The 26659-nt window shown below is 45.7% G+C and overlaps 2 protein-coding genes across 2 annotated transcripts; one reads left to right on the forward strand and one right to left on the reverse strand.

Moving 5' to 3' along the window:
• Positions 1-3491: 3491 nt before the first annotated feature.
• Positions 3492-26659, forward strand: LOC308145587 (neurotrypsin-like; the record flags this gene model as incomplete). The annotated part of the gene is made up of 16 exons (XM_080517052.1): positions 3492-3593; positions 8019-8061; positions 15010-15252; positions 16002-16140; positions 16225-16407; positions 16625-16768; positions 18880-19058; positions 19280-19421; positions 19547-19767; positions 20075-20216; positions 20333-20617; positions 21287-21409; positions 21510-21778; positions 22618-23057; positions 25776-25931; positions 26576-26659. The coding sequence occupies 16 exons, from the start codon at positions 3492-3494 to the stop codon at positions 26657-26659; spliced, it is 2895 nt and encodes a 964-aa protein (XP_080373178.1).
• LOC308145936 (E3 ubiquitin-protein ligase TRIM58-like) lies at positions 8977-13180 on the reverse strand. Its single transcript, XM_080517536.1, has 2 exons — positions 13117-13180; positions 8977-11948 (listed from the first exon to the last, which is right to left on the reverse strand). Exon 2 carries the CDS (start codon positions 11944-11946, stop codon positions 10249-10251), a length of 1698 nt encoding a protein of 565 aa, XP_080373662.1. The 5' UTR covers positions 11947-11948; positions 13117-13180; the 3' UTR covers positions 8977-10248.

Here is a 26659-nt window from a genome sequence, read left to right on the forward strand (position 1 = left end):
CTCTGTGACTCGCTGACTCACTGACTTGCCGACTCGCTGTCTCTGTGACTCGCTGACTCTGTGACTCGCTGACTCTGTGACTCGGTGGCTTGCTGACTGTGACTCTGTGACTCGCTGACTCACTGACTCGCTGACTTGGTGCCACAAGGCGGTTGCTGACATTGCGGCAGCAGCTGATCCAGCAGAGAGGAGCGCTGACGGACGACTTGTGACGACCGATGCTGAATCCTTGAGGAGCGTTTCACCTCAGAGCAGAAATGATGAGTCAATTGATTGATTGGTCAACCAACAGGTATAACTGATCGATTGTGACAATCAGCTCCCAGCTGTGAGATAAATAATGCACTAAAGACCGGGACTTGGCTGTAGACTCGTCTATTTATCCTGGTGAGCTGGACAAGACGGATGTGGCACATATTTCTGAGTAACATCCATCTTCTCTCCTCCCTCGCTTGGAAAACCTCACCGGCTTCGGGCTCTATTATGTGCAGAATTAACATTTTCTTCTGATGTGTGCACTCCTCTGGGTTTCCCAGTTTCCCCCAACACACCAAAAAACATGCATTTGAGGTGAACTAGTGGTTTTGAAGTGACTATAGTTTTAAATATGACTTAAAATGGCATGTGCACCGTGCTTTATAATGCTCTATAAACTGAGTACAACAAAAACAATACATATTAAATGGAAGGTTGAGAGTTTTTCATGGATCAGATTATAAAATGAGTGAAAATAGTGGCACACACTGCAACATAAATGAATGACAGTCGAACTGGATGTGACTCCTGCAATCTCAGCAATTATAAAAGCAACCAGCAGAACTCACATTGAAATTCATGGCTTCTTGGAGGCTCCTCTTGAGTTTGCTGTTAAGTAGATTGAGCAAGACGTGTTTAGAGGAAATTTTGATTTATTGCTGGTCTTTAAGACACTAATGATCTTTCCCCCATCAGTTATATACAACAGCTTTTGGCAAAAAAAGAAAAAAGAACTCATCATAAAGGTTTTATTTCATTATTTGCACTTAATCTACAGATTCAGAGCCAAATCTGAAGAATTTATTTGTCATAAATGTAAACATTTTCACGTGATAATCTAAAAATACATATTTTATGTCATTTGTTTGACAAAAACACATTCAAATTAATAGATTTTGGCAGATTGACTTAAACAGTTCAAACTATCATGGACCAGCAACATGTTTTTTTTGTGTGCAAAATCTAAGTGTGACAGTTGTTCCAGTCGCACAATCAAGAGTATAAGACTAGAAGATGATTGGATGCATGTTCGAGAAAGGCCATTTTCTTGAAGAGTCTCTGCTCCGTGTCATTCCTCCTGCTCTGACAGGTTTAAAAAAAAAAAAAAAAAACAAGACTGCAGGAAAAAGCTGAACAGACCACTTCTCTCCGGCGGTCCAGTCCAACTGCTGAGTGGAGACAAAACATCCTGGCAGCAGCTTCTGTTTTTTTTTTTTTATCTGCACTGATGTGAAATGCTTCTTCTTGGATCAGCTTCAAATGCAGCATTTTCAAGCAACCGACTTTTGTTGATGACTGTAATCAAAATGATGGTTTTTCTCCCCCTTTTTTTATTTAAATGTTTTCTTTTTTTCTTTCTGTCACCGTCAGCCAGAATTTCTGCTTTACTGATTTGGTTTCACAGCCACTCTCTCTTCTGGCTTGGATGTTTTCCCTCACAGAAGCTGATTATATATTATCGGTTTAACAAATGAAAGCTGCAGCAATGAGAGGAAAACAAGCCAATGTTTGCAGTGCTCACCACAGGAGTTTAGATGATTTAATATGGTCACTTTTCCTTTACAGTGCGGCGGCCTCTGATGCTTCAGTCTAATGAGGTTACATATTTATAGATGGTGACACACAAAGGTCTGAGGATCTCCTGTCTCCAAAACTCTCCCAATACTTCTTGTTATGTATTCTCCAGAATCCACACTGGAGAGAGTTTCCGTCTTTGTTTTTCACAATGATTTTCTATCTTTTTTTACACATATTTGCAATCCAAATCAGGCTCCAAACATTTGGAGCCTGATGCTCATCAGTTGCCTTAAACTTTAAAAGTTCAGAAATGAAAGAGAAATGTGCTTTGGAGCACAGTACAGCTGAATACATTACACGATACTACACACAACATTCACAGCTAAACTATGCAATACATATATGTGACTCATGTACAGCCACATAAAAATAATCAATCATTCATTGATTTAATTGAATTTTGCATGTTTGTCTTAATAATTCATTGTTAAATAATATTGATTTAGGTTTTTCTGGGCGGTGTGGAAACATCCTTGATGTTTCTTGACACTCCAAACTAGCAGGTCTTAGGACGGACACTATAGCTGTGAACAAGTCAACATGATCAATAACAAGTCAACATGATATTCCCACTAATCCCAAATAATCTCATCCTTTCTAAGAAAGCATAGATGTGTAAAAAGTACAAATAGTGAACAAGCTCCTTCAGGGGGATAATTTGGGATTGGATTTATCCCTGAATTGATTTATTGTCCAAGTTGAGATATGAGTAAAGAAAACTTTCATCAGTTTTCTTTACCATTGTGTCAAACTGGATCCCAGCTGACATTGGGTAAAGACTTAAACTGGTCACCTTCTCACAGTGAGGAGAGGCTGATGCATTTCTCAACCTACATTGTCAGGACATAAATAAATCACAATCAATGTTGAAGGAAATGAGCTCCAGATTCTAAAGCTTCACAGATATGAGGTTATTGACTGGACCTGATCACAGCTGATTATTATGATCTTTCTTTTTTTTAATCTTAAAAACAGGATATTGAACTGCGAACAAGAGTAAATAAAAGTAAAGGAGAGCATGCAAACCCCCTATGTGTGTGTGTATGTGTGTGTGTGTGTGTGTGTGTGTGTGTGTGTGTGTGTGTGTGTGTGTGTGTGTGTGTGTGTGTGTGTGTGTGTGTGTGCGTGTGTGTGTCAGAGAGAGAGAGAGAGAGAGAGAGAGAGAGAGAGAGAGAGAGAGAGAGAGAGAGAGAGAGAGAGAGAGAGAGAGAGAGAGAGAGAGAGAGAGAGAGAGAGAGGTTTGTTGTATCAGGTTTTTTGCAGAGCTCAACACTATTTCACCCAGGATCATATCGCTCTGTGTGTGTGTGTGTGTGTGTGTGTGTGTGTGTGTGTGTGTGTGTGTGTGTGTGTGTGTGTGTGTGTGTGTGTGTGTGTGTGTGTGTGTGTGTGTGTGTGTGTGTGTGTGTGTGTGTGAGAGAGAGAGAGAGAGAGAGAGAGAGAGCGAGAGAGAGAGAGAGAGAGAGAGAGAGAGAGCGTGCTTCCATCCCGTGAATCGTTTATAGTGCCGCACCCTGCCTCCTCCTGTGCGTAAAAAAAACCTCCCACGTACACACACCGTCATACACTCACACACCCGGGCGGTGAGTTGGGAGCGGACACGGAGCGGAGGACCGGTCGGGCTCGGACATGGGAGAGGAGCGGCGGGTTTCCAGGCTATGACACCGACACACCGGGAGGGAAGGATGATGGCTCTCACCAGCCGGGGAATGTTGTACTTGATCGGAACCGCCTGCTTCTGGCTGCCGCTGCTGGCGGAGGTTGGTACATTTTCTCCATCCTGCCTGATGATGGTGAGGAGGATGATGGGCTTGGTTTTTTTATTTTTTTATTTTTTTTAATGGCCTCATTTGTATATATATATATATATATATATACATGTGTGTGTGTGTGTGTGTGTGTGTGTGTGTGTGTGTTCTTTTCTTTCTTTCTTTCTTTTTTTTTTAATGAAGCAATGTCCCGTGACAGTCGCGCTGAGGTGACCTGCGCTAAAAACAACCAAAACAAAACCTTCATTAGGCCGATGGTTGAACTGATCAGTGGACTGATAAGGATCCCAGGGCTCGTGCAGCCACCCATGCTTCACCGTAAATCCCTCTTATGCAGGCTGGGTTTACAACAAAAGCAGGTGCGGTGGTCGCGCATCACATGTGTGTTCGTGCAAATTATTAACACGGTGGCATCGCGCGGCAACATGGTCCAATTACGCACGGCGAGCATTGTGGCGCACGCGCGCGCACACACCCATGCATGCTCTCAGGCACTTCTCGCAGCCGCCGCCAGTGTGGTATCATGAGAGGACCCCCGCACGCCATCGGCCGCTGACACCGAGAAGACGGGTGCTGTTGTCAGGTGCGCGCGCGCGCGAGAGAGAGAGAACAGCATCAGCTGGGAGTCAGCCTCAGTAATTCATGAAGTGGCGAACCGTCCTCCTCATTTCCTGCATGTTGGATCAGTCACACGAGAAGTGGCGACAGTCAATTAATGATAAACCAAATCAATTCATAATAAGATTCATTCATTTCCATACCCCCCCCCCCCCCCCCCACCACCACCACCACCAGAAAGTGTGTTAATGTGCAGCATACGAGCTGTGTAGAAGTCATTAGAGGAGTACAGCGGTGTGCAGGATTTAATTAGACCCGCGAACAGCCATGCATGTAGCACAAACAGCCCACTGAAGACGACTTTCAGCTTTTTCGCCCCCCGAAAATTCCTCAACTTCATTAGACAAATCTGTTCGACAGGGAGGCGCCCCAGTGCAGCAGCACTTTCTTTTGTTGCCAACATCCGAGCAAAAACATCAAAGATTCCAACAAATCTAATTAGTGGATTCTTTTCTTATATTCTGGGAAAAAAACCCAACCCCACTTCACTCTGAATTTATTGCTCAAACTAACAATGTAGGTTAACTTGCAGAGTAAAAGCTAAATATCGTTTAAAGCCCACGTTCATGACAATATCTTACATTTGCATTTGAGTTTTAGGGCTCTAGGTTTTGTATACTTGAGAAAGACATGTATTTAATGAGATGTAGAAGTGAATGATATGACTGAACCACAGGTTACTGGTTCCCAGTTGACAATGAGCATATTAGAAAAAAAAAAACCATGTCCGGGGAAAACATGCAAACTTAAGTTTGTAATATCCTTCAGAGTGAAGTACAGTTTGCTATATGATATGACTGTGTCATATCTACATTTTGTACAAACCAAATGACCACAGTTTACTTTCTGAATTATAGATTTAATACATATGAATGTAATCAAGGGTCTGCTACTCACAATGCGATTAAAGATAGCTACTGTGAAAATTGTTTTACTACATTAACTTTGTGCTTTTGCTTGTAATTAGGTACAATCTAAAGCCATGCAGTTACTGTTTCCACCTCTCGATATGACTTTGCCACCTTCGTGAACAGAAATGCAGTTAATGTCGGTGCCCAGAGAGAGTGAAACAGTACAAAATATCAGAATAAAATCGATGCGAGTCAACAAACCGGTCGGCCACCGGAGCAACCAGAGAACTGTTTTGTAGATTCAATTAGTAGATCACAAGATGCCACGCTTGTCTCTGACCTCTTAACTCTGCTTACGAACCAAAACAGAATCAGGGGAGGAACTTGTGATGTTTCCAGTCAATCCATCTTTCACACTGCTTCATCTCGCTATGATGCCTTGACACACATTACATTTACATCTTTACATTTATCTTGACAAAAAACACGAGGTTGTACTACTTTAACTTTCTTTGTGATACTACAGGATATCCACCTCCCCGATGGTACAAATGCTGTCAATAGCATCTTGATTATCAGCGTGTCACCGGGTTTCCAACGCCGCCTGTTTCTTGGGGACACATGAAGGTTGTCAAGAATACGAGCAGTAATAAGCAGCAGCATGTGTCAAAAAAAAAAAAAACTCAAAACACTTCATGAGACTCAAATTGTGCTTTAACAGGTTTGACCTCTCTCAAGCCTAAATCATAAAAAGCAAAGAAAATCTACTTTAATTTCCCCCAAAACCTTCCCAGGAACAAGCGCTCAGACGAACACAAGTTTGATCAGTTACGACTAAAAGCTCAGACATTGAAAACGTCGCTCTTCGCTTCGGCTCTCGTCTGGGGGATGAAATGGACCGGCTGATTGCTTATTTGTCTCCGTCGCTCTACGTGTGAACCTTCTGCTCCTGCATGATGCATGTGTGTGTGTGTGTGTGTGTGTGTGTGTGTGTGTGTGTGTGTGTGTGTGTGTGTGTGTGTGTGTGTGTGTTTGCATTGCAGTGAAGGCTGCGGGACGCAGCTGCAAAGCCGTCATAACCAATCCGGCTCTAATGGAGCCGTGTGATTGATGTGACCGGAGATATCAGCAGCCATGTTCCCTGGCATGGGTCACCTGTTCCTGTCCTAATGTCATTAGGACGGGCACTGTCCTCTGGGAGGCGGCGGCGTGATGGTTTCGTGTGTGTGTGTGTGTGTGTGTGTGTGTGCAGTTTGATCCTGCTTGAGAGTGACATCAGGGCTCACCTGTGCGAAGGTGAAACGGGCTGTTTTCCACTGTCCTTGCCACAGTTGTTCAGGCGAGGCAGCGGCGTGGCCGCCCTCTCCTCTTCTGCCCTGATGTATGGATGGAAACAAGCACTTGATTGTTATGTCTGCCGTACGGAGCGAGGAGACGGGGGGGGGGGGTTTGTATGCCTCAGAAAGGTCAGGGTGTGTCTATGTGGAGTATCAAACAGTCCAACATCATGAATCACATTAAATTGCAATTATAGAATAAACTTATTCTTCCAACATCCTATTCGAGCCGTTTCAGTTGACCCGTTGTGTTTAATTGGATTTTATCCATATAGTGAGAGAGAGAGAATAGATATATAAACACATACCACATGAAGAATGTGAAAGGAGAGAAGCTCAGTGGAGTGAAAAATCTCCCAACAAGATAAATCAATAGCAGCATCACCGCATAATGGTCCAGGAGTATATGTAGTTTCTGTTTTGCTACGTTTTTTGTTTTCAGCCCGACAGCTCCATGATGTGCCCCGGCACAACCTGCCCCTGCTCCTTAATGACGGAGGACAGTAACGGCTGCAAGCAGTCCCGGCGTTATTGACAATATTCTAGATTCCCCAAACAAAAAGCAAGTCTCGCCTTACTTCTGATGCATTGCTGCTTCGGTGGTTGTGTTTGTGAATAAAGGCTTGGAAATGTCGTTCAGAATAGTCTGAGTGTTCCACTGGGCTTTTGTTTTTTGTTTTTTTTAATAATCAATTAATCCTTCATCTTCAGTCAGGTCAGGTTTATCTTGTCTTAACGGGCCAGGCCCACCATTTGACAGTTTTCATCCTTATCGAGCAGCAAGTAAAGAGACATTGTGTACATGTCACTTTACTGTTTATAGGATTACATGGTGTATATATTTTTAAAATCTTTAAATTGTTATTTTTAATATATTGTTACATGCATTTTTGCACTGTGGGTCCGAGAGGACTGAAATTTCATCTGTGCTGTATGTCATGCATATTAGCACACTTGACAATAAAGTTGACTTTGACAAGTATTAAAATACTGAATACTATTTTTGTCTTATACTGTGTTCCAGTGTATTCTGGCATTCCGTACTGCAAGTCAGAAAACAATAAGGATTGGGTAAATACTCAGACATTATGCTGCATTCCTGCCAAAACAACAACAAACCCTATGGCCAAACTGTATGTGGCCATTGAAATGGTCCAATAACTACCAAGTGCTGTTAAAACAACAGTAAACAAGTGCTTAACGTTTCTGCCTTGTTTACCATATTGGGGGGGAAAAAAATGCAAACTGTTATGCTTTGATCAAATGGAGGACTGGAGTATTTCTGTCATCTTGGATCTGCATCGCTACCAGTGATAATCTCCCTCCCAGCATTGCCTCAATGAACTTGTTTACAGTTCAATAATGCACGATCAAGAACGCAACCAGTTGCACCTCCTCCATGCCCCCCCCCCCCCCCCCCCAAGTCTGTCAAACGGGGACGCCGGCTTCTCCCTTGCTTACATGGCATTACTGATGTATGACTTTGATTCTCTTCTCTCCGTCAGCCGTGTTTAAAACTGTATTCTCATGTCATCGGCTCGCAGGAATCACACTCCCGTGAACCAAACTGTGCGTTTAACCCGCCTGCATGTTTCTCTCTCCTTCTGCAGGTTGTGGCTGAGGACAGCTACTTGAACGAGGTGCAGAACTCAGGTAGGCGGACGCTGGTACTTCAGTCATGTCGGCACATTTCGTCCCTCCATCCGTCCTCCATCCCTCCTACACCATCTCCCCCTCTCCTGTGCTCTTTCTGCTTGTATTTCCCTCCAGTTAAAAACCACAGTCTGAGTCAGACACATGAAAACCCACCGTGGAGCTGCTCCTCCTTTCACTTCTCTGGTGTTTTTGTTTTTTTCCATCCCTCATCCCAACAAGAGCCACCTCCACCTCTACCTCAGTCTCTTTTTCTGTCCAGCATTGAAAGCCGTGATGACGGTGGTAGTGGGGGTGGGGCGTGGATCTTTTCTGGCCGCTTTCCATTTTTGAAATACAGTAGATGTTGCTTTGTGAGCTCTATTCTCCATTTCCTCCAGGTTTGACTGCTCAATAAACGCGAGTCAAAATATCCCGCAACACACCCTCTTTGTTGCACACAATTACATCAGAATTGGGTCAAAAAAAAGAAAGAAATGAGAATTGGGTAAAAAGAAAGAAAGTGTGAACACACACCCCGTCATATTTTCTGATTATTAAAATGGGTTTTGTGTTGAGGAGGCCGGCGCCACCCCCCCCCATACAGCCTCCGAGTGTGAACCGTGTCGAATACTCATTGTGGCTGGGAAATGGATTATGGGAGTGTGGGGGTGGGTGGTGGTGGGGAAACTGAGCGTTCCCATGGCGATAGGCAGAATATGGTTGTCGTGGCAATGAGGATGGTGAGAGCGGGGTGGCGGTTGTTGTGCTCTGAGCGCTCGCCAGAATGAAGTCGGGAGTCAAAATGGGGTGACACAAATGAAGGATGACAATGTGGAGCGAAGAAAATCCCACGTTTGTTATGCAATTCTTTTTACACTTTAATCGATCCAATCATAAATCTTTAATCACCATTACAGAGCAATAAACCTGCAGAACTACATTCACCTCAACCTCACACACGTTTGCACAGTTTTATAAACCAGATGATACCTCAGTAAACACATGTAGTGTAGCTCATGTAGTGTGCATCATCACTGATTTAGTTTCTTGTTACTTCATTTTAATCCTACCACGGCCTGACCAACTCTGTCCTTCAGTTGAAGATTCCTCATACGACCAAAGCAGCTCAATGGAATCGAGCCGTTTCATTATTTACACGCGCAGACGTCAAAACCGTCGTCCGCGCAAAACGAGCTGTCGCAGGTAAAAGCTTGCATCATTGTGGAGTCAACCTGATGTCACAGTAAGTGCTGAGGAAAGAAAAGAAAAAAAAGAAAAAAAAGGCACTTAACCCGACAGAAATATTCTTGTATCGAGACGAGCGGCTGCTGTTTTATCTTGTCCGGTTTGATCAACTGCAAGTGTTTGGTACCTGCTACTTGTTAATGTCAAAACAAGACGCTAAAGTCACTATTAAGACTTCACGAGCGTCACGACACAGAACGGGAACCTCGAGATTTGTGACGGCGGGAGAGACTGTAGTGGCGTCCGCCTGTCACAAAGTTTTATAACCACTTCGCCTTCTCTGAAAAGAATGTATTCTCTCGGTTCGTCCCGACAGTGAAACAGCAAACACATTTCTGTGCAAACTCTTCATATTGAAGACAATGTAAAAAAAATTCAATAAAAAAAATTGACACCCTTCTGAAATGACACTTATGTGATTATTTGGAATAAATCAAAGGCATTAAAAAAAAATATAAGTGTAATCTGAAATACTTCACAAGCAATGCTGGGTCCATGATCTCAAACGGTAACATTTGCATTATTTAAGCCCTGAAATAAACATTAAGAGACACAACAGGAGTGATCGCTGCTTCCTTTCTCATTTCTATCATCTATTTTTCTCTCTTCACACCTCGCCACTTTAATCATATTGGATATTTCAATATTTAAGCTCCTCTGCTTTGTTAATCCACCCAATTACATTCTCTTGAAGATAAATAATTGATCAAGGCAATGATGTTTGCAAACGTTTGAGTCGAGAAAGCTTCCACTCCGGGTAAATCTAATCATTTGGTTAATTTCCAAAACCCCCCCTTTGTCTTTAAGGCACGGTGCTTCTAATCCACTTAAAGCCGTCTACTTTCTGTCTTCAAGAAAAGTTGCAGTAACAGAAAGTAGAATCTTAAATAAGAAGGTATGCGTTTTCAATATAACAGCTGCATTTTCATGATCAGGCTGCCGGGTGTCTGTCGTCTCTGTTTAATCTGCATGACGAACAGGAACAATTATCATTGGGTCCCAGTTGGAACCGTATTCATTATCGCAGGGATTCAAGTACGGGTGGAGCTTCTCTGTGAAGTCGCAGTCATAAAACGAGTGAATAAGTGCTGCGGCGTTCACGTCAAAGAATGAAACTTGACCACCTTCGTAATCCACGTACACGCCGATCCTCTTCGCTTTCCCCCGGTGCACCGGCACACCCGGAGAGTCGAAGGCTTCAAACTTATCTTTCATGAACCAGAGGGCCCAGAGGCCAGAGGAGAAAGTCCGAGTGAGCTCCCTCCTCCTCGGGATCGACGCCACGGCCACACCCAGGCAGAACTCCGTCTTCCTACCCACGAACACCTCGAAGTAGAACTTGCGCGACGCGAAGCCCTTCCGCCCCAGAACTCCCAGGTGCTCGCTGAACATGCTCGGGTTCGGGATCTGGGCCCGCTGGAAGTACCGCTCGAAATCCGGGCTGTATTGTACCTCTTTCCAGTTGTCGGATAGAATCAGCTGTGGGTTAGCGGTGTTGAGGTCGAGCACGACGTCCACTTGATACTGCTGCACATATCTCAGACCGCTGCCGGTCGACGTGCCTCCTCCTGTTGAATATCTCTTCATGTCGGAGCTCATCTGGCTCAGTCGCGCTCGCAGCTCTAACACTGACTTGCTCACGCACCGGTGCATGTGTTGTACCTCCGGCTGCCTGTTCAGACTGAACGTGGACAGATCCATGGTGTGCGGCGGCAACGTCACTTCTGAGTACCTCTGGAGGAAAATGAGGCCGTCTTCAGTCTGACTGAGGTCCCACAGCTCTGCCGCAGTCTTCTGCAGCGTGGTGGCCTCACTCTCCACCTCCCTAATGAATCTGTCCGCTTCCTCTTCGCTGGCTTTCTGCCTCTCGTCGGTCAGCCGGACCAGCTCTGCCTGGTTCTCCTGGATGGCAAACACCAGCTCTGCCAACTCCTGCACACTGTTGGCTATCAAGCCCTCCGTCTCAGCTTTGCTTTGCCTCAGCGACTCCTTCACGCTGTGTACCTTGTCCATCCTTCTCTGGATCTCCTCCTGTACTTTGCCCTCAGTGCTCGCTAACCGGCGCCTCATCGCGACGTGCGCCTGCTGCGCGGGAACGACTTTGTGCCGCGCGTGGCCCGCGCTCGCACAGGCGTCGCAGAGCACGACGTCGTCGTCCGTGCAGAACGACGTCAGGAGCCTGCCGTGCTCCTTGCAAACCCTGTCCTCCAGACCGGCCACGGGCTCCACGAGCGTGTGCCTCTTCAGCCCAGCCGCCCGGGAATGAGGCTCCAGGTGGACGGCGCAGTACGACGTCAGGCACTCCACGCACGACCTGACGGCGTCTTCCTTTACGTCGGCGCAAACGTCGCATGGCACCGCGCTCCCGTCGCCGGCCCGCTGCCGAGCCGCGCCCCCGGCACCGACGTCCGTCAGCTGGAGCGACTTGAAGTGCGACGCGATCTCTGAGATGAAGGTGTTGACCTTCAGGTCGGGTCTCCGGGGGTAGAGCTGCTGGCAGACGGGGCACCTGCAGGCCTGCGGCTCGCTCCAGTAGGAGGAGATGCAGGGCAGACAGAAGTTGTGTCCACAGGGGGTCGAAACGGGCCGGTCGAACACATCCAGACAAATGGGACAAAGAAACTGATCCTGAGAGAACCCTCCGAGGCTGGACGCCATGTCTGAAAAACACACAGAAGCCTCTGAATGAGATGGTAGAATTGTGTTATGGCATTGATATTGACTTATTATCCCTCTTAAGACAGGCGGTATTTTGAAAATGCAAATATAAATAATAAAACACAAATATACTCAACATCAGACAGTTTATGCCAGGATGAGTTGTAATAAATGCTTGAAATCTAAAAAGTGTCAAATAAAAAAAATTGTCAAAAGAAGAAAAAAGTAAGAAATTATATTTTCTGGGTAAAGACGACAAAGAATTTTGGAACAATAGTTTTATTCTCTAATATTAAGACAGCGAGAGCTGCAATTAATTACATGACAGAAAAGAAGACTTAACAAGATGGTCTATTGATTGTTGATAAGGAAGTTTTAAATAATACATAATAATAAAAAAAAAATCTTTCTGTATTCAGTTATATTCTGGATGAATCTCAGACTTCAGGAAACATGTGACATTTCTTTCCAAACATTCAAAACAAACTTCAAAATAAAAGCAACATAACTACCTTGAGTTTCTGAAACAGGAAAACTTGATAAAGAAAAACTAAATAACTTTATACAATGAGTTCAACTCACTATCTAAAGTTACTAATAAGACCGTTAACTACAGCAACACTCATTAACTTGAACAGTGTATTCGCTTATCCCAAGCATTCATTAGTACTGTATACCTAAATCCAACGAGCACACAAACAATTAATGCTTTTGGGGGCTTGTTCTTATTTTTAAAACGTATTTGACCAGCGAATTGCAGAAGTTGAGTTACCAGATTTTGCATTTTTATTCATTTTCATTGACCATTTATGTCCATTTACAGATGTAGCCATACAGACGCCACTGGTTAGCTTGAAGTGCACAAACCTGGCAACCCACTGTCCTCACAGATGACGTTTGTTTCCTTGGAATAACTTTAACCACAACAGTGAAGCTTGGTGAAGAAAATGGTCTCGTTTTTTGGCTTGTCTGCCTCAATAACGTTGCATAATCGTTGACGTTAACACTCACTTTCAGATCGAAAAGACGTGTTTCTGTGTCACTCGCGGCTGTTATAATTAATCAACTGTGGGCGAGGCAGCTGCAAAACGGCTGGGCTTTCGCTCAAACTGCAGGAGTAACGAGAGAGAAGTGCAACTGAACGCGTGTAAAAGGTCGAGAAACACTTACCGCGGAGACAAAAATAGAGTAGTGGGAGTTTGCTTGATGGTCTCCCAAGAAGCAGTCACTTTCACTTTCTTTCCTGTCTTGTTGCCCGAGTTCCGTCTCTTAAAGGGACAGGCACACGTTTCTTTCTGAGCGTCTTTCAAGCAAAGGACACGATTCCTGAGTGTCCTCTTTATTATTTATACTTGGGGATATATTTCTGTTTTAGTTGTCAGTGCTTTTACAGCTTTCCCTCTTATCTGCCTCCAATTCGGTCCCAGTGCTTTCTCCTTCATGTGTGTGTGTGTGTGTGTGTGTGTGTAGAGTGTGCATGAGGCGTGCACAGTGGAGATAATGTTGCAGGAGGGCCAAGCTGTGTGTGTCAAACCGATAAGAGACTGTTGCTGGATACCAAAACACCCCCTCCTATTAATCATACTTTAATGGATGGTTGGCCTCGAGGAGAAAAAAAACAACAACAAACAACTAAAATAAATCCCCAAAGCACTGATGTGGAGGATGAACGTGAGAAGACGATGCAACATAGCAAGGCAACCTTACCACGGTGTAATTAAAGAATTTTAACGTGTGAAATTTCTCAGGCTGGTGAACTAGGATCAGACCAGGGTGGCACGTCGCTGACGGACGCAAAGTACATTTTAAGGAAACAACTCCAAATCATGACAACAACACTGAGAGGCAGCGAAGAAGAGCAACATTCATGTGCAATTACTGGGAATTGAATAGGATGAAGTCAAAGCCAAATGAAAAAGAAAGTGATGTAAACACAGACACAGTGTGGGATTCCTTCTTAAGTTGAGACTAAAATAAGACAAGTCAACTTGCTCTTTGGTTTAGAGGAAACACCTGGCCCACCGCGGTCTCAAACAGGCCCACTGGATTGTCCACTCTGGCCTTCAGGATCGATAGTTCTTGTGCAAAAACCAATAATCCTTCAAGAAAAAATAACTGCAGATTCGTATTTGTCCATTAATATTAGTTCACATCACATAAAACCAGCAAAGCAGAAACTCTGGAAATGAAGTAGCGTTGAGAAAAAGCAAAATTCTTCCTCTTTCTGCGTTGATGCTCAGGAAATCTCGTCTCACACGTTAAAATATCGGGTTCTAGCGCCCGTCACGCCTTGTTACTGGTGCGCGTGTGATCTTATCGGTCATATTCAGCAGTGTGTGATTGAACCTGCTGTGTTAACTCCCAAACCTCGTAAGAAATTCATCGACGTTGCAGAACCACCTTCTGGTCACATTTAGAGCAGCAGCAGTCTTTTCAAGATAAAACATCAATGTAATGCGTCGGAAATATCAACCCGCAACAAAAGATGCAGACGCACCCTGCTGTGCTTCTCTGTTTTCCGCTGTGTTTACTTCATGAATATACAAGCGGGCACGACGAAAAGGCTCCTTTAAATCTACTCTAAAGTTCATTGCCGTGGCCCCTGCTTCGATCCAGCGTTTCAGTCCCTCTGAGCTCCACTCACACTTCCACCCTGCTCAGAGAAGATTACTGGAGGTTCCTGGTCACCACTGCGAGGACTTCTGGGGCCGTGGAAATTTCACGAGTTCGGCAGGGATCAGGAGCGGCTGAACGCATTAGGAAGGATCCCGCCGTGGCATTGGGCAGCGTATGAGGCTCATCTATATAAGCTTTCATGTTCACATAAAAAAAAAAGCAGACATGGGGGGGGGGGGGGGGGGGGGTAATGTGATTTAAATGAGGCCAGTCTTACTCCTCGTGCGTCCCTTTTCTTCCCCAACTTTCCTTATTTCACTCCCCGTTCTTGCTCATTGTCCTCTCTGACCTAAATCCTCTTCCTTTCATCCAAATTATCTTGTTCTGTCATCTTCCTCATCATTAACTCGCTCTCTCCTCCTCCTCCTCCTCCTCCTGCGTCTGCAGTGCCTCTGTCCTGCTCTGAGGGATTCACCGAGTTGGGATACTACAACGGCACCGTGTCCCAGACGGACTCGGGTGCCCCCTGTCTGAAATGGACCGAGTTTCCGGACTACGTCATGCAGTACCCGGGTCGAGGGCTGGGTGACCACAGCTTCTGCAGGAACCCGGACCGCGAGTCCAACCCCTGGTGTTTCTTCAGACAGAACTCGGGGGCTATTGGCTGGGCCTACTGCGACTGCCACCAGGGTACCACCGCACCAGACCAGTGCAATGACACCAACACACACAAAAAAGCCCTAACCCTAACCCATCTATAATGTTTTTTAACATCAGTGAAACTCAAAGAGAATTTCTTCTGACTGGTTTCAGGCCAAAAACTTGTGAAACTGATTCATCAAATGAAATATATAGTGCTCCTACCATTGATATCCAAACTAGATTCTTATTCTAAACATAGCACTCAGTAAAATTTTTGTAAATTGAACATTTTTAGTGGTAAATTACCAAAATCACCAATTTGTACAAATAAATAAATAAATATAGTGTGTAGCCTTTATAAAGGATTGCCCATACATTAATAAGTCTTACGGTACAACAATAAAGACCTAGTGTGTGCATGTTTAAAAAACAAACAACACTTGCATCTTGCATCATAGAAGGTACATTATCAACACCACAGAATAAAGTTAAATATTAATATATACAGGGCTAGCCATGTTGTTGTTGATGTAATTCAAATAAATTAAAAGGCATAAAACCTATATGAATAATTAGTGCTATCTTATGTTCTCACGTATAGTTTATTCAATGATGCGTTTAGAAAAAAAGGGAGTTGTCAAATGAGACCATTCCTTAATACAAGGTCAAATAAATGTCTGTGTTTAAGGCCTGAGGCTTCATTTGCAGTCGTCCGTTTCCAGGTGCATTTCATATCTCGAGACGTTTTTTGTTTTTATTTAAATGAACTCAAACTGCTGTTTGTTTGTGTGTTTCAGGTGTGGCCCGTCTGGTTGGCAGTTCCTCCTCTGGCAGTGGGCGTGTTGAAGTTTACCTGAACGGCCAGTGGGGGGCGGTGTGCGACTCCCACTGGACGGACAGAGATGCCAGTGTGATCTGCAGACAGCTGGGTTTAGGGTGAGAGTTTTTTTTGTTTGTTTTTTTTAATCTTCAATACAGATTATTTATGTATTTATTTATGTATCGCCTCTTTTCCCGCAGTGAGATCGGCACCGCGCTGCAGCACTCGGAGTTCGGTTCGGGCTCCGGCCTCTTCCACTACGAGCGCCTCGGCTGCCGCGGCGACGAGAACACCGTGAGTAAGTGCCGGAGCAGGACGTTCGTCACCGGCGACTGTAGCCATGGAAACGAGGCGGCCGTGGTGTGCGCGACACCAGAAGGTCAGTGTGACTCGCCGGGGCGCCATGGCAACCGGACGGGGCCTGAAGAATTTTGCGCATGCGCGCGCTTCTTATTGTCGGACTAAACTTTTCAGCTTAACCAAATTGTAAAAAAAAATAAAAAAATAAAAATAAAAATGCATCTTCCTCTATGTTTAAGTATTATTAGATTCCACACAGTGTTTTGATGTTGTTGGGACCGACACTGTTCTTCCAGGCAGTGGCCCCCCGCTGCGATTGGTCGGAGGCGAGGAAGACTTCGAAGGTCGGCTGGAGGTTTTCCACGCCGGGCGGTGGGGCTCCGTCTGCGATGACCAGTGGGACGACCGGGATGCCGAGGTGGTCTGCAGACAGCTTGGTTTCGGGTCAGTTTAAACCTTCAACTCTGTGCTCCGGTACTGTGATCAACATCCCCCAGTGATGGAATTGGCTCATCCATCACTGTGCATTTACGCTCCATTTCCAGTCAAGGAACTGCGTCTGTTTCACTACAATGCCGCAAAAATAATCTCTCTCCCTTCTGGTGCAACATTATAATAAGTTACATTTTTGGTTTTTTGGGTTTTTTTTAAAGGAATATAATGGAGTATTTCGAAATGTTTCTGTAGGGGAATTGCACGAGTGCCACGAATACGGCAGGGTTTGATCGAATTTGTCTTAATTATCGCTCGAATGTGGAGATGAACTTCAGGTTTAGACGAGGTTGTCAAATTACAAGCGATGTCTCGAGACACTGAAACATCTCAATTTGAAAAACGTAAAAAACCGAGATGAAATGGGGAGAAACGGCATGAAATACATTACTGACGCCCGCCAATACCTCCTAACGACATCAGTCAGAAATATTCAATTCCCCCGGATGTCTGGGGATTGTGGATTTAAGCAGTTCGACACACACTCCCAAAAAAAAAAAAAAAAATCATCAAAAAGCTTCATTTGCTGGGGACTATTTTCAGCGGTGGATTATTACACGTTTGGGGATCTGACTGAAAATATAGAGCGTGTGTTCCCTGTAATGAAGGAGCTTATAACGGCGCAGCGGTGTGACTCACTCATGTGTTTTTAATAGTTTTAGATGACAGTGGAGTTTTGTAACACAGGAGGAAACAAAACGAAACAAAACAAAAGGAAACAGGACTAATCATTTGGTAAATCAACAGCTTCCATAAATGACAATATGTTTTGGTCCTTTGTTGTGACACAGGATTTGGCTGCAGTTCCATGGATAATGACGTAAAATGGCTCAGAGCTTAATAAGCAGCGTGTGTAATGGAGGAAATATCATACCTTCTTTAATATGAATGCATTGTGATGCAGCTGGTGTTTGGTTAAGCATGATAACAGTTATGTAATTAATATAAGACACACTTTAAGCTACATTTTATTGTATGAAAAGTGCTTTGTTAGGGAAAAAAGCTGATTCATTGATTGAGAAAATAGCCAACAACCTGTTCACAAGATCTGTGATAAATCGTCTTATTTTAAATCAAAAACCAGGCCATGGGAGGTTTTACATACAATGTGTTGATATCCGATCCGATCAATGGGACCGTTACAAATCAACAACGTTCAGATTCCGGGGTTATACTGTATATTGTTTTAAACTATTTCCAGAATTAACTTTAACGTGTCAGAGGCTTTGTCCTGTTTTGCTTCGTGTTATCAAGGTCAATCCTAAACGTCAAGCTTTTGTTTGTATGCAACACATGAAATAAAGTCGCCGTATACTACGATACAATAAGAAACTATGACTTAACAGATAAATAACTTAAATAGCATTGATAATTCCTCGGATTCCCAAGGAACTAGCGGATGCAAAGTTTTCCCCTGTGCAGCAACGCGAGGTAATGTTCCGTTAGAGTAGAAAGTGACAGGCTGAAACTGTGCCGGAGCCTTTAGAATCACACGTTTCCTGCTCACCCCGGTGAAACAACGCAGACGACTGTCAAACAACAGTGGAACTGAGGCCACAAACAACTGTCGTGTTCAGTAACAGGTAGAGTTTATCTCAGGAAGCACCCGGGGACTCCTCGCCATGTGTGTGTGTGTGCGTGTGTGTGTGAATAATACATGTCCTGGCACCGCTGCACAGGATCCCACACAGCTGCATGCGCTCTCTGATGTGTTTTGACACTTTAAAAGGGAAAAAAAAAAGAAGAAAGAACTGAAAATGATTTGTTTTCTCCCACCTGGATTGTATGTTTTCCTCTGCAGTGGATGTGCGTGTGTCAGATATCTTCACACATTTGTTTCTCGCTGTTTGAAGGAGCCGCTGAGCTATTGATCGTCAACCACTATTATCACACTCTTGAAAACACTCAATTACAGGTCGTCGGTTTTTTTTGGTTTGTTTTTGTTTTTTTCAGTCCAGGAGGGTTCCCAGCTGGTTCCCAGCTTCAGAACTGTTTCTATTTTATTTTTTTTAAAAGAGAGAGAGAGCGTATTTAAACAAAAGGTGTAAATGTGTGTGTTGTAGGGGCGTGGCCAAGGCCTGGTCCTGGGCCCACTTCGGTCAGGGTTCAGGTCCCATCCTGCTGGATGCCGTGAAGTGTTCGGGAAATGAACTTTTCCTGGCTCAATGTCCTCACGGCGACTGGGAGCAACACAACTGTGACCACATGGAGGACGCTGGAGTCTCCTGCAGCCCCTACACCGGTACACACACACACACACACCGATAACATTAAAGCTCCTATTTATAGCTCCCGGGCATCAATTAATCATGACTTCATGAAACGGCAACATCCTGTTTTGTGGCGAGCCCAAAGAGCCGAGGAGAAACGTTATCAATCCACACAGCATCTGTAAAATGGAGCTTTCGCCGTACCGCCTTTTAAGCGTGTCGGCCTTTTAATTGTGACGCGACGCGGTTTCAGATGGCGTCGTGCGTCTGGTCGGGGGAGACAGTCCCTGGGAGGGCCGAGTCGAGGTGTTCCATAACGGCGACTGGGGGACGGTGTGCGACGACCACTGGAGCCAGCAGCACGCCGAAGTCGTCTGCAGACAGCTGGGCTACAGGTATGAATTCTTAGATTAGTTCTGAGTTCTTAGATTAAGTCTCGACTTCGATTCGTGACTCTCAAGTTGAACAGAACAATTAAACAGATGACTCGGACAGTGAATCTCTTCCCGCCCTCCCTCAGGGGTCACGCCGAGGTCGTGTCAGATGGCGCGTTCGGCGAGGGCGTCGGCCTGATCCTCCTGGACGACGTCCAGTGCGACGGGTCCGAGACGTCCCTCCTGGACTGCCGGCACGGGATCTGGGGACGGACCGACTGCTCCCACGGCGAGGACGTCGGCGTTCGCTGCAGGGGCCGGCCCGGCCAGGAGACCAACGAGGTGGCGGCCATCGCCCCGTCCACAGGTCCGTCGTCTCAACCTGATCAATGTGACTCACTGTACGACTCCAGGTCTAACCCGTCCCTCGATCTGTTGGCCGTGGGTCAGTATAAATACTCTAATGTCACATGTTGACAGCAGGCGGGCGTCTCCTCTCTCCGCCGTCCACCGCTCCTGTCAAAACACGCAGTTTATTAGAATGAAAATAGCAGCCGAATAAACAGATGACACTTGCCTGACACTTCCCCCCCCCCCCCGTCTCTGTTCCACCGCACCGTGTGGGCGCGCTGACAGTGAATACGAATAGCGAGCGGTTGTTGTCTTCCTGTCAGGTCCCCTGGTGCGTCTGGTGGGTGGCAGCAGCAGGAAGGAGGGTCGGGTGGAGGTGTATCTCCACGGCGGCTGGGGGAGTATTTGTGATTCGGGCTGGAACGACCTCAACGCGGCCGTGGTGTGCAGACAGCTTGGACACAGGTTGGGATGCTCCCGCAAGCGAGAGACACGCACTTCCAGTCAAAACAACACCAATGAAAAAAAACCAAACAAAAAACCCCCCTCCCCGTCACGCAATCTTCCCACTTCTTTCTCAGCGGCGGGGCCGTGGCGGCCGGAGGGTTCGGCCAGGGGAAGGGACCCATCCACCTGGACCAGGTGAGGTGCACGGGGAAGGAGGAGTTCCTGGGGGAGTGTCCCTCCCTGGGGCAGAGCATCCAGGGCTGCAGGCGCAGAGACGACGCCGGGGCGCGGTGCGACGCCACGCCGCGGCAGCGGCAGCCCGCCGCCCAGAGCGGGCCTCAGGAGCTGAGCTGCGGTCTGAGGAAGATGGTGGAGACGGGGGGGAAGCGAAGGAACCAAGGGGAGGAAAACGCGCTCCGGTGAGGAATGCACACGTCTGGTGATGTCCTGAACCTGCAGCCACACGTGTTTTACTGTGTTTGGTAATAGTGGAGTCTCAATTGGAGACTTAACCAACTTAACTCCGCTTTAACTTTTAACTTTAAAGGGGTCCTATTATCCAAAATTCCTCCCTTTGACTCCTCCCACAATCAGGCAGCTCTGCTCTGGCACATGGCACCACCGGAGGAAGTACTTCCTCCTCTTCTTAAGATGGGTAATTGTGGGCGGAGCCAGTCCAGCTCACACAGACACAGCAGATTCTGAACGCAGCTCCTATGAGCCCATATTCAGATGGGGGGGAAATCAAAGCAATAAAATTTGCAATTGAAAATGTTTTTGGACCAATCTGGATAAAATGACTCATTTAAAACCAGGCTAATGCAGCTTAAAGGAATTTCATGAAGAGTTTTGTTAAACGTGCAAAAGTTTTTTTTATTATCTTTTTAGATAATCTTCACATTTGAGCCTTTAAACCATTTTTTTTGTCTCTTAAGCAGTTGTGCATGCCCCCCCCCCCATTGTAGTTATTTTTTAAAAGCCCTTTTAGCCGTAATTTAAGAACCCTTTTGTAAATGACTGGTGTGTAAATAAGCTTAAAAAAAAGAAATCATCCGGTCTCACATTTGGATTCCTGTTCTCTTGCTCAGGACGTCGTGGCCATGGCAGGTGTCGGTGTGGCTCCAGTCTGAGGAGCAGGATAGCGGCCCTCTCTGCAGCGGGACCCTCATCAGCCCCTGCTGGGTGCTGACGTCTGCGTTCTGCGTGAGCAGGTGAGTCCGGCGCAGAGCCGTTCATTATAGGGTCATAACGCAGGGCGCCGCGGCACGCGGGTTCTAAATCTCCCACCTTCTCTCTCCGTCTCCCTTCCAGGTTCGGCAGCGACCCGTCCAGGTACCTGGTGCGAGTCGGGGCGTCGGAGCAGACGCTCACCCCGGAGCGAGTGGCGGTTCACAGGAAGTTCAAGGGTCAGAGCGGAGGACACGACCTGGCTCTGCTCAAGCTGCCCAGCGCCAAGGGCCACTGCATGACCTTTAACCCCGCCACCAACGCGGCGTGCCTTCCCTCCGCCGACATGGGGCCAATTGGAAGCTCTCCATCCTCTTGCGTCGTCATGGTTACCGCGGGCTGGACCGGGCCAGGTAACCACGTACACACGTCTCAGAAAAAAAACAACCTTATAACTTGGAAAATACGTTTGTCCTGGCATCTTTTTTATTGTCCTGCTGAAAGAGGAAATAAGAAGCAAACACGTCTGTGAGAAGTGAAACGCTTTTGTTGATTTGTGGTGAGAAAAGTCGAGGAATATCTCGATGTCGTTCTCATTTTCACGGCGAACTTCCCGTGAAGCACAACGAATACATGAATCTCCATGAAAATGTGACGCAAACGTTTTTCCAAGGCAGGAGATGCCGTCATCACTTTGTATTGTAGCGCCATCTTGTGGTGGATATCACTCATAACAGCGCCTGTTAAATACATAGAAATAAGTCTATTGAATGGATAAAAACGGTTTACAAAACTATAATATATCGTGTATAAAATCCTGCAGTTGTTGAATGTCACAAGACAAATTGGACTAACTGGTAATGATTCTTATTAATTAATAACTGACATGATTTATTTAAGATCTGCAGTGTCGATGCATCAGTATTTATATTTTTGCCATCATGTGACCTATTCTTAACCACGAGAGTAAAACTACTCAACCTCAGGCCCTTGAAGTAAATTATCTTCCTGCCCTGTTTGATTGAAATGTTTGTTTTTTCATTTAATTAAGCATTACTATCAAAGACATTCTGTGCAGGATAGTTAAAAAAACAAACATGCATGTTGAGGCCTACAAAAAGCTGCTATTACATTTGGACATTTGGGATATTCCAAACTAATTTATCCCGCAGAGCATTGTTGAAATTGATTCTAACGTTGATATTGCAACCCTGGACATTTTTTTTCCTTTTCCGTCCCTCCTCCCTCCCAGACGCCGTCATCGCTTCCTGGGTCCCTATGATGTCATCGTGGCAGTGCAAGAAACGCTACGGCGACAGTTTCTCCAGCCACGGCACGCTGTGCGCCGGCAGCCCACCGGACACCAGCCTGCTTTACGGCGACGGCTGCGAGGGGAACTCTGGAGGCGGTCTGGTGTGCCAGGACGAGCGGTCCGGCCGCTGGGTCCTCGCCGGCGTCGTCGCCGGGGGTTACGGCTGCGCCGACACCTCCTCGCCGGCGCTCTACACCCGGGTCAGCCGCTTCAGGGGCTGGATCGACGAGGTCACGGAGACACGGGAGGACGCCGCGCGCGCGGATCAGTCCTCCCGCGACCGGGAGCAAACCAACGACATCGGCGACGTCAAACCGAAACACAACCACGGCCATCATCCACACGCCCACACTCAAAACACACACGGCGCACAGATCCTGGTCTGATGGAGGCCGAGCCGCCGGCTCACCACCTGTGCCATGTGACCGATCAGACCGTGTCCATCTGACCGTCCGACCGTCTGCTCGTTTCCCAATCTGATCTTTGTGCGAGTCCCAACGTGTCTGATCGTTTGCTGAGTCAGCAAACGTGGGCAGATTCTCCTGAGCTCGTGTGTGTGTGCGTGTGTGTGCGTGTGTGTGCGTGTGTGTGCGTGTGTGTGTGTGAGTTCTAAAGAGGCAGGACGACGGCTGACGCCATTCAGACTGGAGCCTGGGAGATTCATCAGCATGCTGATCGGGGCCTTTTAATCGGACTGAAAATACTGAAAAAAAAAAAAAACATGTAAAAAAAAATCAGCATGGCATGTATTTAAAGGACAATAGTGTTAGCGTTAAAATATCCCGGGGACATTTTGAAGACGGTCACACAAAACTCTATGCTAATTTCCCCTATTTATGTGTCTTCTGTGTGAGTTTTAGCAGATTTAGGTTAAAAAAAACCAACTAAACTAGGCATCAAGTTTAAAAAACAACTGACTGTGACAACATGATTCATGTAGATAAACCCAGAACTCCTGCAGCAGGCCAGGCTTGCACTAAGTTTGTTTTGTTTTGTTTTTTTTATAAAAAAAAAAAAAAAGAAATTCAGACGTGGGTGATGTTTGTTTTCCAAACAGGGCTTCTCTCTCCAGGCTGTCGTCTTCTACCTTTACTAGTCAAAGTGCTGTTGTTCATTTAAAGCCTAAGACTGAGCTCCTCAGGACCATGCTGGTGATCTTTGCACGTTCCGGCGACTGTTTCGAACACCATCCTGCAGCGTCGCAGACTGGTTTACTGTCCTTTTAATGAGGCAAACGTTTGACAGGAGTTTAGAATGGCTTTGGAACGAGCCTGTTGTCATTCCCAACGTCCAAACACGACAGAGGACATTCATGCACACTGGCTCAATTGGAAACGCGACTGAAAGTCTTTCGGGGAGCGGAGTGTGGTCTGAAAAAAACAGTCATCACGTGTAAATAAAACGTCTCCGTTTGTATTAAAGAGCTGAAACCTGCACAGACGCCGGTATGGTCTCCTACTGTACAGGAGGAGTCTCTTGTTTTGAAGCCATCGTGTGCTGACCGTCAGGTCCTTGGTATGTTTTTGTACTGGCTCTAGATAGATGGATGATAGATAGATGGATAGATCAATAGGTGGATAGGTAGATGGATAGGTGGATAGATGGCGACCGTACCTGACTTTAATACATGTTCTGCCTTAGATAGAAGAAACTGGTGAAGTGAAATGAGCTGTGGTTGCTCTCTGAGCCCATGTGGGATGTAGCCAGGAGATGGCGACGTTGCTGTACTTCCACCCTGGATGGACCGAACGGTTCCTTTTTCTTTTTTTTTGTTTGTTTGTTTTTTTATACCCTGGATGTGACTTCTGCTTGATGTGCTGTGAACCATTGTGTCGTGATGAAGCATCTTGTGAACCTGCTACACCGCTTTTACAGTGTATTCCCTGTACATAAAAAAAGCCCCCCCCCCTTCCCTTCCCTGTAAATACCCTGTGTCTCAACCCGGGGCTGAAGACTCAAGTGTTTGATCATGTGTTCCTACTTGACCTGTGTTGAACCCGTCTGCTGTCCCTCAGTGTGCCGTGCTGAATCATGAGTATTAAAACATGCGCCTGCTGACAGCGACGGTGACGTGCTCTTTCTTCTGTCACTGTTTGGGGGGGGGGTGCATGTTCTCTCTCTCTCTCTGCATCAGCTTCCTCTGGATACTCTTGTCCAAACAACATGCGACAAGTAACAATGGTGTAAAATTAGCATCATTCTCAAATTGGAAGAAAAGGATTCTAAATAACGATGATTCTAAAAGAAAATTAAAAAAAAATAAATAAGGAAAATTGTATGTTTCTCTTATGTTGTAATGATGCTTCTCGGCGGTAACGTTGGCAAGTCTTTTCATTGTCCTTCAAATGGTTAAAAAAGCATTTGTGGGATGAAGAGCCATGACGACACCTGCTCAAATCCACATCCCTGTTCTCCAAAACACTGCTCTTGAAGGAGTTCTCCTTCCGCTCGTCATCCAAACTGCACATCCGAGCCAAACGGATTTAATGCGCGGCTCCAGCAAAGCAAAGAGGTCGCTCACAAATTGATTATTGACTGCAGCTAATTGAGAAGTAAATCTGCTTAGTTGCAGCTTTCCGTCGCCCACGAGTGTTGTTAATCTTCTTCTTCTCTGTGTGGACGGCGGACCTTCTCCGGTCGGACACTTTCCACTGAGAACCCTGAACAAAAGTGACTCGTGACGAAGCCGGCCTGCCGGGACGACTCCGATTAGTTGGAATAATAGTAATGAGGATTTGTACAAGCCCGGGTTGAGTGGGAATTTATCACACGAAAACCAAAGAGAAAACATTTTTTGCCTCAGGTTGGATGAAATATTTCATTTGGAAACAAGACAGTCCTGTTTACTCAACTTCGTCCTTCATTTATATAGGAATGTTTGAATATATATGTCACACAGATTAAAAAAAACAAACAAACAAGCCAATCAATCAGTAGCTCTTCGTGTGAAATATCATCACAGACAATATACACTTTATTATTTTTGAAGAAAAAAAAAATATACCACTAAACTGAGTTATGAATCACATAAAGAGGCCATTTCCAGGGAATTGCACAATAAAGGGTTAAAACACATCCGCCTGAAACCTGCCGTGCAGCATAGCAGCGCGAGGATCGGCGTGGCCGCCGCCAGGAACCGGGAGCAGGACGCTCACGGGAACGCCGTCATGAAAAACGACTCCCACAATGTCGCGAGCGAACGTTTGTTTGGATCGAGCTTCTTCAGGATCACGATAATCTGCTGCGAGTCCCAAGTTTGTTAAATCACCGATTTAAACGATACAAATGTGGTGAGTGTCGTGGCGTTGACGTTGAGAACGACGTGATCCTGCGAGCAAAGCCTGATGCGACCTTTGACCTATCGTGAACTGAACTCCAATCATTGAGATTGACCGTAAAATAAGTTCCACTGTAATACAGAGGAGCAGTGCAAACACAAGAATACATGAGCATTGTGGAGGATAATTCAATGAAAAGAACTGACAGTACCTCTGAAAACGCCTTTAATGGACCAACAAACTACTTCGGAACTGCAAATGTCAAGATTTAATCCTTATAATTAGCATTTATATCAAGTACAAGCTGTTAAACGGCAATAAAATGATCAAAATAACACAAGTCACATCAATAATTCTGTAAACTTCACTAAATTTCTGTAATTTAGTGAGATTTCTATACGATAGTTGTGAATTAACATGTACTAGTTTATGGAAAACAAGAAGTTACCAAATATAATCACCTGCCTGATAAAGAGTGTGATCCGACGGGTGAAAAACAGTCTCCTCGTCAGTGTGGAGCAGGAGCCGTTCGGGGGAAATGTGTTCGACGAGACAAAACGGCAGGAAACATTGTAAACACAAGACATACTGACGCGGGTATCGATTTCCCTTTCTTTCAGTTGCACCGCATCCATTTTGCAGCCGACTTCAACCTTCAGCTTCACGCGGCGTCGGCGTCGGCTACGGGTGCTTCTGAGAAGTGA

The sequence above is a fragment of the Blennius ocellaris genome (assembly GCF_963422515.1).
Source record: "Blennius ocellaris genome assembly, chromosome: 21".
Classification (NCBI taxonomy): Eukaryota; Metazoa; Chordata; class Actinopteri; order Blenniiformes; family Blenniidae; genus Blennius; species Blennius ocellaris.